Here is a 12232-nt window from a genome sequence, read left to right as displayed (position 1 = left end):
AAAAGGCAAGAGTGGCTACAAGTAAAACTGAAGACTATGACAAAAGGCTACATGAGAAAGGCCTTAAATGCATCTTACAGTCTAGAGGATAAGGTCCAGGGAAATCAAAAAAGGTTTTTGCAATAGTTTGATACTTTCCTGTCTATGGCTCTTTGCACATACTGCTGCCTCTATCAGAAATGTTCTCTCTACAATCCCTCCCCTTATCCCTAGCCTGGCTAGTATCTTTCTCCGGATTCCGATGAAATGACCCTTGTTCCAGGCAGCCTTCTCTGACACCTGAGACAAAATCCATCAGTCCCACTTGACACATGCTTCAAAGTATGCTGTTGTTCTTTGGTAAATACTCTTAGAATTCTTTGTATTTCTTCCTCTCCAAATTCTATGCTGCGTGATACAGGGCCAAATCTGTCTTTTCACCACTTTCCCCCCAGAACTACTATACTATACAGCAAGACCCTCAATAAATGAGTGAACAAATTTGAGAACATAATTTAAACTTTCCTAATCACCCAAACTGATTATAAAAATCCTAAATTATTATATTTATACATTTCAGGTAGATAAGACTATGGTCTATTCCTCACAGAATGCTATGCATTTTAAGTACTTGTATCTTTATATTTTTCTCTCTCCCCTCTAACTATAAATTGTCAATTCCTACAACTTTCAACTCTATGTTTCTAGCAGATTCCAACTACTATTAATTTATAGCTATCATACTTACCTGGCAGGGGAGACACCATGATCACGAAGGTGGTTTTCCCAGGGCGAGGCTTATCCATTGCACTCCGGGTGTGCTGACCCCTGCGATTTCCCCAAATGTGGGAAACTCGACTGCATAATTTGTGGTAGTGGGGGACTGCGTTCGCGCTCTCCCCCGGTAAATTTTTTTTTTTATTATTTATAAAAAAAATATTTTAATAAAAAAAAATTATAGCTATTTGCTGAGATAAGCAGTTAAATTCAGTTGTAAAGGATATAACTGCCAAAAGACCAAATAAGAATATACACTTTTTATTTTTTTTTAAAGATTTATTTGTTTATACAAGCACTGGGTACAATCAGGCGCGGGAGGGTGAGAGAATTCACCAGAGCCAGAGCAGGGAACAGAACAGGCAGACTGATGAAGTACACTGCTGAGGGGAGCAGCGGGCAGCAGGAGAGGTCTGCTGCGCCATGTGGGACCCTCGCCCAGCGGCTGGGAATCGAACAGGCGCTGCAGAGGCTGTGGGCAGCTTCACAGCCCAGCACTCAACCGCTGCACCACCGGGGAGGCCCAGAATATACACATTTTGAGGAAGTGGGTGGGGAAGATGGGATGGAATGGGAATACAACGAGACAAGATACTATTTTATAAATTATGTATTACTGCAGTATTACTTCTGTAACCACGTCTATTATTTTTGCTAACTTCAGTTTAGTCTGTTAGAAATGTTATAATAACATTTATACACTTTCAGATAATTGTTACTAAATGTTTCTTCATTAAAACAGACAGTTGAGGACCTCTGTGGTGGCTCAGGGGTTAAAGACACAGCGCTATCAAGCTATTGCCAGCCACTGCAGCATGAGATCCTGGCCAGGGAGGTGGCCCACATGGCGCAGCAGACCTATACTGTCTCATCAGCTACTCCTCTCAGCAGTGTATTTAAGTAGATTTGCCTGTTCTGCTCCCCACTCTGTCTCTGGTAAATCCTCTGACACCCTCTAGCCTACAATCCAGTTTTTGTATGCATAATAAAAATAAATCTTTAAAAAGAGGGAAATTTCAAAAACTTATAAAAAGTCAACATAATGGATAGCAATTTCTAATGTACAAAACTCATAAAAATATGAATTACTAACCATGTCACAAAACAAAAAAGTACCATTACCTGAAAATTTCAAAACTCTGGCCTACACCCCAGTTCTTGTATGCATAAACAAATAAATCTTAAAAAAAAAAAAAAAACCAGACAGTTGAAAACTATGAAAGTAAATATCTCATTGTATAAGGTAAAGAAAAGAATCACCAAAAAAAAAAAAAAAAAAAAATCAGGGCCTCCCCTGGTGGTGCAGCGGTTGAGCGCCAGGCTGCGAATCTGCCCGCAGCCTCTGCAGCGCCGGTTCGATTCCTGGCCGCCGGCGAGGGTCCCACATGCTCGCAGACCTCTCCTGCCATGCCCGTTGCTCCCCTCAGCAGTGTTATTTCCTCAATCTGCCTACTCTGCTCTCCGCTCTGACTCTGGTGAATTCTCTCACCCTCCCCCACTTCTGACTGTACCCAGTGCTTGTATAAATAAATAAAATAAATCTTAAAAAAAAAAAAAATCAGCTCAAGCTATTCAGGAAAAAAAGTATTTGAGGGGCCTCCCTAGTGGCACAAGGGATTAAGATGCAACTTATGAAGCTGTCCGTAGCCACTGCAGCACAAGTTCCATCCCCAGCCAGGGAGCTACCCATATGGCACAGCAGACCTCTTTTGACTCACCCTCTGTACCCCTTAGCAGTGAATTTCAGTCAGTCAGCCTGTTTTGTTCCCCACTCTGTCTCTGGTGAATCCTCTCACTCTCCCCTGCATCTGGCCAGTACCCCAGTTCTTGTATACGTGAATAAATAAATCTTCAAAAATAATAATAAATAAATCTTTTTAAAAAATTTTACCATTATTTCAAGATCATGGCCCTCCATCCATGAATAGATGAAATTAAAACTTTACTGAATAAACACTTCAGTGAAATTCCTCAGAATTCTGATATTTTGGGGAAAGTATCTACTTTAACTAGGCTATGTGTAATGACCCTAATAGTTTTAAAAAAAATTAAGAATTCATTATTGGATAAATAGAAATAGATCTCCTTACTCCTGGGGGTTACAGTCTATGAGAAATAGACAATTCTAAAAGACAGGTGAAGTAGGGATTTTAATTTAGCAGATAATTGAGAGGATTAGAATTCTTGAAAAGCATTCTGCAAATGAATATACTTCTTCAATTACTAGCAGCATAATCACTGATGTGACTATCACAACTACCAAAAAAATTTTAAATGTTCATTTAAACACCATTGTAAGATTAGATACACTCAATTAGTCTGATCTTTACACAAAATAAAAATTCTCCTAAAAACTTATATACAATTGGGCCTCCCCGGTGGTGCAGCGGTTGAGTGCTGGGTTGCGAAGCTGCCCGCAGCCTCTTCAGTGCTGGTTTGATCCCCGACTGCTCCCTGGCCACTGGAGGAGGGTCCCACATGGTGTGCAGACCTCTCCTGCCGCCTGCTGCTCCCCTCAGCAGTGTATTTCAGTCAATCTGCCTGTTCTGCTCCCCACTCTGGCTCTGGTGAATCCTCTCACCCTCCCGCGCTTCTGACTGTACCCAGTACTTGTATAAATAAACGAACAAACAAATAAATAAATCTTAAAAAAAAAAAAAAAGCTCTGATTTCTAGTTTAAAAAAAAAAAACTTATATACAATTTATTAATTTCTTTCTCTTCAGAGCATTGCTTCTAGTGACTAAGTTATTGTTGTGCTTATTAAGTAACTCTTATTCATCCACATTTTCTCTTAAAATAACAGATAAGTATCAGAAGAAAACTATCCACTAGACCAAATGAACAGAAGAACACAAATCAAAGAGAAACAAGTTCTAGGAAAGGTTCTAATAATGACAACAACTGTTGACAAGGGATACTTTAAAAGATATTAATAAAAACTCTGATGGTACAATCATCACTGAAGAATGAAAGCAGTAACACTGAAGAGTGAAAACACTAAAATTACTCATTTTATTTTTTAATACATACCTTTGTCTGGGAACTATAAAGAGTGCCCGCACCAACTTTTTTCTATTTGCCTTTGTATTCATGTTCATGCAAAAATCCATTGCTGCCTACAGGAGAAATAGCAAACATTATTCTTAAAAAAATCTCTATTTAGCTACTGAAAGCAAGACCCTGAATACCACAATGACTTTCTGGTTGTTTCTAAACATTTCAAAATGGTTTAAGACACTAATATTGTAAGCACAGCACAAACTGAAAAATTACTATGCTTAAAGTCCCTTCCCTTATGTATTTCAAAATATTTATTTCATAAGCTTTTTAATTGTAACCTGACGGTGGAAACAGAACTTCAAGTAACTCAAAGACCTATCATGCAAATAATTATATAAAGAATGCAAAAAATGTCTTTAACTTCATTAAAGGCAAGTAAATCAATGTCAATATCAGAAAAGTTTTCTGACAGAACAACAAAACAGCAAAGAATAATTACCTGGAGTCTAGAAAATTATTAATGCTAATATGTGTAATAGTAGTATATAGTATAGCAATCCACTGATCTGTATTTTAAAAAGAAAAATATGCTAACCATTTCAACAATATGTTTAACATTTAGTATGTTTTAAAATGCTAGGGATGTCCTGAGAAATAAAAACATAAGTCACTGGTATTTTTAAAATACAGGCACCTATTTTATGTTAAAATGTTAAAAAGATTTCTGGTATACTAGGTAAAGAAAATAACAAGCAATACTTTTTAATAAAGAATTAAAATATTATCATATATCTACCTGAGAAACTCAAAAATTTTCCTTCCAAAGATTCACATGATTATTTTATCAATTCCAATCTCTGGATAGATTTTAAGATAAGGTACAAATGAAAGATCCGCAGAGTTCCTTCAGAGCAATGCGCTGAAGGATTTCTACTCTTCACCATAGATAGTGACTTACTGCAATACCTCCCATTTGATTAAAACCTTTGATGCAATCAATGGTTTAGATTCAAACTCAGGAAACTAACTCACACTGAAGGTATTCACCAAGATTAAAACTTTATATAAAACTCAGTCAAGAGAACAAAATCAATTCCAATTTTGTCTTCTGCTTGTAGAAGTAATAAAATAAATCTTATTAAGGTTTAAATTTTACAACATTAAAACATGTTATAGCCAATTAGACTAACTAAAAGAAAAATTGAAAATTCAGTGGAGTCCCTTTCAAGGAATTTATCCACATGAAACACCAAAAAATTCTGGTCCTAATAACAAAAATCCCCAAGGTCATGTACTCAGAAAACTGGTTAAACATTAAAGAACATCCTATAGAATCTAGAAAACTTAAATAAGGGACCAGGAAAGTGAATAATTATAAGAAAGTGAAAATCAAAATCAACAAAAAACTATGAACCAGAGACACTTTTTGGGGGGTGGGGGGCGGGAGGGGAGGGATTGGGGTCAGAATGGGGGGGTTGCAATTGTATGGGGAATATAAAAATAAAATTTATTATAAAAAAAAAATAAAGGTGGAGATAGGAAAAAAAAAAAAGAACATCCTACATACATACACACACACTCTCTCTCTCTCTCTCTCTCTCTCTCTCTCTCTCTCTCTCAAATGAATATATTAAGAAAATACAATGCTAAGAAAATTTTAATGGGGCCTCCCTGGTGGCGCAGCAGGTTGCGCGCCAGCCACGCTGTGAGGCTGTCCGCAGCCTCTGCAGCGCAGGTTGGATTCCCAGCCGGCCAGGGAGATTCTCACATGGTGCAGCAGACCTCTCCTGCCTCGCCCACTACTCCCCTCAGCAGTGTATTTCAGTCAGTCTGCCTGTTCTGTTCCCCACTCTGTTCCTGGTGAATCCTCTTACCCTCCCACGCATCTGGCCTGTACCCCAGTTCTTGTATAAAAATAAATAAATTAAAAAAAAAAAAGAAACCCTAGTTAGTATGAAAAGTTCTGACCAAAGAGCCCTTAAAATTTCCTCAGAGAACACAGAACTCCAGAGACCATTAGAACTTCTGGTCTAAAACAGTATTTATCCAAACCGTGGGGTTCCTATTCGAAAGGAGCGGTCTCAAACAAACAGGATTCTGGATCCAGTTCTACTCCCAAAAAGCATTTAGAAATTGGCTCCATTATATGTTTATGTTGGATTTGCATAAAGATTCCATTTGAAGAAATGGCTCATTCATGGCTAATATACTACAAAAAGCATGGACATTCCTAATTAGAGCTCTTTTACAAGGTCTACGTGCTTGTTAAATTACATAGAGAAATCATACCTTGTCTATCAGATCTCGATTGACACAGTTAGGCAACTGCTGAAGGAAAGCATCTACAATGAGCTTGAGATGAGATCCAGTGCTGGCTTCTTCATCTTCTTGTTCTAATACAAAGTTAGTTTTAAAAGAGGTTAAAAAAAAAAACACTCAGAGATAAAAGAAATAAAAACACTCCATTATAAGTTATTTAGAAATAGATAATATAAAACATTTTCCTTATTCATGATATTGATTTGAGATATTGCCCAAGAAAGTTTGGGTATCTCTTAAATCACAGTCCCAAGTCACTACAGTCTTTTAAATAAGAACTATAAAAAGACAGACTCTTTTGTTAGTTTGGGTATTATACAGTCTAAAATATAACTATCATTACTGTTTCAGATTATACACACATACACACACACAAATTATAACTATATAGACAGAATAAAACTATAGCACAAAATGGTTTCACTACTCTAAAGCCTCTATGCTCTGCCTATTCATCCTTCGCCCCTCCTTAAGCCCCTGGTAAACACTATGGGTAAACACGGTTCCCACAAGTTTTGACAGTAAGACAAACTTTTGCACTAAACACAAAATCTTCATTATAAATGGCATGTAACTTTATGGTAAATATGTTGGTTTATCTGCTTAGCATCCCTTCCTCATGTCTTTTATTAACAATACTCTCATCACTAGCCTCTGAAGAACTAAGTTTCCCCATTTCATGGAATTCTGATCCAGAATGGGACTGCCAAGAACAACAAACCACCATTCCTCTTGGCCATAGGTAAGGGCACCAAAGGACTAGCCAAGTCCTCCCATGACACTTAAACAGATAGTAAGAGAGTATTTCCAGCCATGCCAACCCTCCCTTCATAATATGGAGAATTATCTGTAGTAAGAAATAGTGAGGCCACAGAGAAAAGCAATATTGACAAAAGGTATCCTCCTAATAAAGAATCCAAAAGAAGATTAAAAATAACTTTACTCAAATGAAAAAGCAGACAAAATTAACACAGACAAACTGATATACTGGTTGTCTTCTTTATCTATCACCCATTTCAGGATAACTTTCAAATACATGTAATGTTAAGACTGTAAAGACTATTACTTAGGACAACACTAGCAATTAAGAGTAAGAAATATCTATTAAGACATACAGAACTTAAAAAAAAAGACATTCATAACTTCAACAATCACTAAAGTTTGTAGTCACAATGGGAATGTTGTGTTGTTGTTCTAAATCAAATTGCAAGGCCTTGCTGGTGGCACAAGGGGTTAAGACTCAACCTATGAGGCTAATCACAGCCTCTGCAGCACAAGTTTGATCCCCAGCCAAGGAGCAATCCACATGGCGCAGCAGACCTCTTCTGACTCACCCACTGCTCCCCTCAGCAGTGTATTTCAGTCAGTCCACCTGTTCTGCTCCCCACTCTGTCTCTGGTGAATCCTCTCACCCCCCACAACTCTGGCCTATACCCCCATTCTTGTATGCATAAATAAATAAATATTTAAAAAATTAAAAATAAATCAATAAATAAATCAAATTGCAAACAAGTGATGAGCTGAAAACAAAAGGAAAAGAAGAAATAAGAGACAAAAGCTTTTGGGACTCTCCAGTGGCACAGTGGGTTGAGCGCAGCACTGTGAAGCTGTCTGCAGCCTCTGCAGCGCAAGTTCAATTCCCGGCTGGCCAAGGAGAAACCCACATGGCGCAGCAGATCTCTCCTGCCTCGCTTACTGCTCCCCTTAGCAGTGTTTTTGGTCCATCTGCCTGTTCTGCTCCCTGCTCTGTCTCTGGTGGATTCTCTCACCCTCCCACGCCTCTGACACTTACCCCAGTTCTTGCATAAATAATCTTTAAAATAAATAAAATACAAACAGTGATATAAACCAACGTTACCTCAATAAAAATATTTTTTAAAAAAGAGAAGTTTTCTATGTAAAAGTAATCAAAATTTGAAGCTTTTGGCAAAATACCATTTTACCTTGTTCATCAAGAAGTTTCTTTGTAAGATCTTCAGCTTCATCTCCACCCTCTAACTCCAAGGTGTCATCATTAATTTCAAGGTTCTCCAACTCAAGCTCCAAATCATCAGGATTTGTTATCTCCTTATTATCCTTAAGTTCTTTGGCCTCTGTTTAAACACAAAAATAAAATCAGTTCATGCAAATATAAAGTAATATCAAAATTCTGCTGCAAAAAATAGGTAAAAATTAACAAAACCCACAATACTTGTCTTAGAATCTACATATATACCTGGACCCTACCCTTATCTCCACCCCTATGTGGCACCAAGTACTACAACTCCCAGCATGCTGTTAACCTAATTCCCTGAAAAGTTGGGGGCAGGGAAAGGTGGTGAGCAGGGGAGGTCTGCTGAGAACTAGGGACAGAACTAAGCAGCCACGTTGTACTCAAAAGACTGAACACGTATGTGTTCTTGCTCTCTTGTTTTTCCCACTTTGGCTCATACCATAGTGACTCAATCCAGATGGTACTGCTGACAGGACATGTTGGACAATTAACCTCCTTCTCTCTCTGTTCTCCCTCTTCTCAATCCCCTTATAAGCAGATCTTTATTTCTCTTTGTATGTTTTGGGTCTTGCCCTGACTTCTTAAGCACGTAAGTGAGGACTCATAACTCATCAGTTTCCCCTGGGATTGCCCTATAACAGAGACAGACTTGAGCCAAATCACACAGAGTCCTAGGGATAATGTTCTCAAGCTTATAGTCTATTCCAGGTAAATGTAAAGTCACCAAAAGATAATACGTAGGAGAATAAATTTAATTTTTAAGAATGTATAGAAGGGGAGAAGGACAGCAGGGTAGAGGATAGTAGCCCAGGGAAGAAATGATGGCCACTTACATCAAAATATTAACAGTAAAGATAAAATAAATTTGAGAAACATTTAAGAGGATAGATTAATAGACATGATTACTAGAGGGAATAAGGCCTACTTTTCCACCTGACTGAGCAACACTGGTACTAGGAAGGATTAGAAGCTATTCGAAGGGAGGTGCCTGCAGAAGGAAGCAGGAAGGTGTGTTGAACGGTTTGAGAGACCAAATGAGACAAACACTGAAAACTGCCCACAAGATGCAGCAACAGGAAGTTATTGGTAATTTCGGCAAAACCAATTTCATGGTGGAGGTGGGGCTGGAGTTAGACTGGAGCAAACTAAAGAATGAGGAATTAAGAGAGTGAAGAATCCCTGTATAGTCACTTTGTTCAAGAGGACTGCTTACAAGAGAAGTTACCTTTGGAATCATCTTTGTTGGACTCTTTATTCTGACAACTTTTTTCATTATCTTTAAATAAGATGGCTGGAACAAAAGCCTTCAAATCAATGAGGTTCTCATAAAAATTCCGAGCATCTTCATCTTCCCATATACCACCTTCCAAGTCATATTCTCCAGGTTTACCTGGTGTAAATATATCAATTCCAGGTCCATGCTCTACAATAAAATTCATCATAGGGAATTAAAATCATTTCAGGTTTAGCATGCTAAAAACAAAATATTTTCCATTATCAGTGTCATAACTAATGAATATTGACTTTCAATTAACAAATTCTTCAATCAATAACCACTTTTATGCATCAAATCACAAACTGTGTTTTAAGTAAAGCACTGAACCAGAAAAACTAGAGAATAGCAGGATAAAGATATTTTACTCTTAAATGTTTTAAACAATAAATATAAGATTAAGTAGTCATCTGATATTTTAGGCCTACATTTATGAAATGTAAAACTAAGAAGAATATATAAGGTCCACAATTCCTAAAACACCTAGCTTAAAGTCCCACCTCCCCAAAACATTTTTTGGATGACCTGCAACCCTCTATACCGGTTATATCACAACTATCTTTGCAAGCAGACTATAAACACTTTATTAAAAGGCATCCCTCCTTTTGGTATAGTCCTTGCCATAAGATAAATTGCCAAAAATAGTCAAGTGATAAATAACTGGAAAAGGGAAGAAAAGATGTATAGATATCTCAGTAGAAGGTGGAAAACATACACATACATGCATGTACACACCACACAAACACACATAAACAGAATTTACATACAACCATAGATTCTTAAACTCAGAACATTAAAAGGAATTAATTTTCTACATCATGCTCTTGAGATCATTCATCAATGTATCTATTCTCATTGTGCCCCTCTCCAAATTAGAATTGTAAATAGGAAAATGACCATAAACATTAAAAATAACCATTAGAAAAGTTATTCATTGAAAGTCATTTAGGAAAAACTAGAACAGCAGCAAATACAAAATACTGTCTCCCGAACTCATTACTTATATTCCTTATGGTAAATATTTAAACACAGGATTACCAGGACAGTAAACTCATACTACAAGGGAAAAGACTAAAATTGACAACTACTTAATGAAAAACCTAAGCAAAAGCAAAGGACAATCTAGCAGACAATACTGAAACACTCTTAATACAAAGGATTTAATATTCACAATATAAAGTATACGTCCAAATAAGTATAAAAATCCCAATATGGATAAATGTAAAACCTCTAAACAGGTAAGCAAAATAGCGTTTGAAAAGATCTTAATTTCTGCATTAACCAGTATAATGTTAAACAAAATTATCACTTTGACTCACTAACTTTTACTTCATACTCAATACAAATGAATAGTAAGCATATCTGTAAATATTTGCATAATAACAAATTGTAAAATAATTCAACTTCTGAGGGCAAAAAAAAATGCCATGAAGTAAAAAAGCAATAGAAATCGGGGATAAATATTTGCAATGTACATCAAAAAGAATCGAGGGGGAGCTAAGAGTGTATATAGTTCAATGTACCGTGATGGAGGGCCCTGGGAATTTTAGTGGGTGGGCACAGTGTGATAATATACTGTGAAGAGATATGGAACTATACTCCTGAAACATATACAGTGTTGTAAACCAATGGTACCCCAATAAATGAAAAGCACCTTAGGTTAAAAAATAAATAAATAATAATTTCTCTAATGTGCAAAGTGTTTTCACACCTCAATTTTAAAAAAGACAAATACTTGATTTCTTAAAAAGGGATAAATGATAAGCCAGTATGTCACAGGGAACAGAATATATATGTATTTTTTACATTATGGGTGAGATTAAACATCTTTCAAATTTATGGACTGTTTATATACTTAAAAGATGTTTAACTTAACTCATTATGTAATAATCAAGAAATGTAATATGGAAGGGTATAAGGAAACAGTTATTCTCATATACTTAGTGGTGAGTATATTTCATTAGAAGAAAATGTGGCATACATTGAAACTTAAAACGGACATACCATTTTAGCCCAGGAAATCTACTTCTAGGAATTTGTTCCTGAAATACTAGCATGCAAACAAAAAGATGCAGGTGCAGAGATTGTAGTATAATAGTTGCACTGACTGTAGTTAAAAAACATAAATAACTACAAATCAATAGAGGACAAGCAAGTAAATTATAGCACAATTATACAACAGAAAATCACTATGCATCAATTTAAAGAATTAGACACTACATGGCTCCATTCATACGGATACTAAATCTAAGATTAACTTTAAAAAGCATCTGCAGAATAGTATACCCAACATGATCTCCTTACTACAAGGTAAAAAGACACTCTGATCACTGAAAATGTCAGGTCTCTTAAGGCCATGATGAAGTACCTACCAGCAGTTTGTAAACAACTAAAAATTCACGCAAAGAACATAAAATCAGTTTTCAGACACTAGATGTAAAAAAGCACAGGAGTGTATTTCCTGAGAAAGAAGAAAGAATAAGTCCTGGAGCCCTACAATTTTTCTGGGTCATGGTCAAGAAAGAGAAAAGCCAAGCAGAGTCCTGCTGTCTCCAAGAGCTGAGAAGGAAAGAACTGAGAGTCTGGTAAGACTCTACAGGCCATGAAGCTAGATTTTGCAGCACATAGCAACAGTGAGGAGAGAGTCAAAGAGGGATCTTAAAGATCCATTGAGGGGCCCCCTTGAATGTTCAGCTGAATACTGATCAACCCTTTGTGTGAGGGAACTAGGTGAGACTGGGAAAATATCTACTCACAAATCCTCTAATTCGTGAGAAAGCAGAGCAATGAAAGATACTGCCTCATTGGTGGGAAAAATCAGCCCCATACCTAAAGTTGCTCTGACCCCACCTAAAAGAAAATCTGGGAAGGATGAAACGGTTTCCAAGT

At 36.8% G+C, this 12232-nt stretch overlaps 1 protein-coding gene across 1 annotated transcript in view; it reads right to left on the bottom strand.

Annotated features, from left to right (window-relative positions):
- Positions 1-12232, bottom strand: part of UPF2 (UPF2 regulator of nonsense mediated mRNA decay) — a gene marked incomplete at its 3' end in the record, with an annotated part of 78791 nt that overhangs the window by 47375 nt on the left and 19184 nt on the right. The window contains exons 5-8 of the mRNA XM_084253632.1: positions 9296-9493; positions 8021-8170; positions 6048-6151; positions 3789-3874 (exon numbers count right to left, since the gene is read on the bottom strand). Of these exons, the coding sequence (XP_084109758.1) occupies positions 3789-3874; positions 6048-6151; positions 8021-8170; positions 9296-9493 (538 nt within the window). The remainder of the gene's footprint in view (positions 1-3788; positions 3875-6047; positions 6152-8020; positions 8171-9295; positions 9494-12232) is intronic.

This window comes from Talpa europaea (assembly GCF_964194135.1).
Source record: "Talpa europaea genome assembly, chromosome: 14".
NCBI lineage: Eukaryota > Metazoa > Chordata > Mammalia > Eulipotyphla > Talpidae > Talpa > Talpa europaea.
The sequence above is the reverse complement of the archived record's forward strand: the minus strand, read 5'-3'. Positions and strand labels throughout refer to the sequence as shown.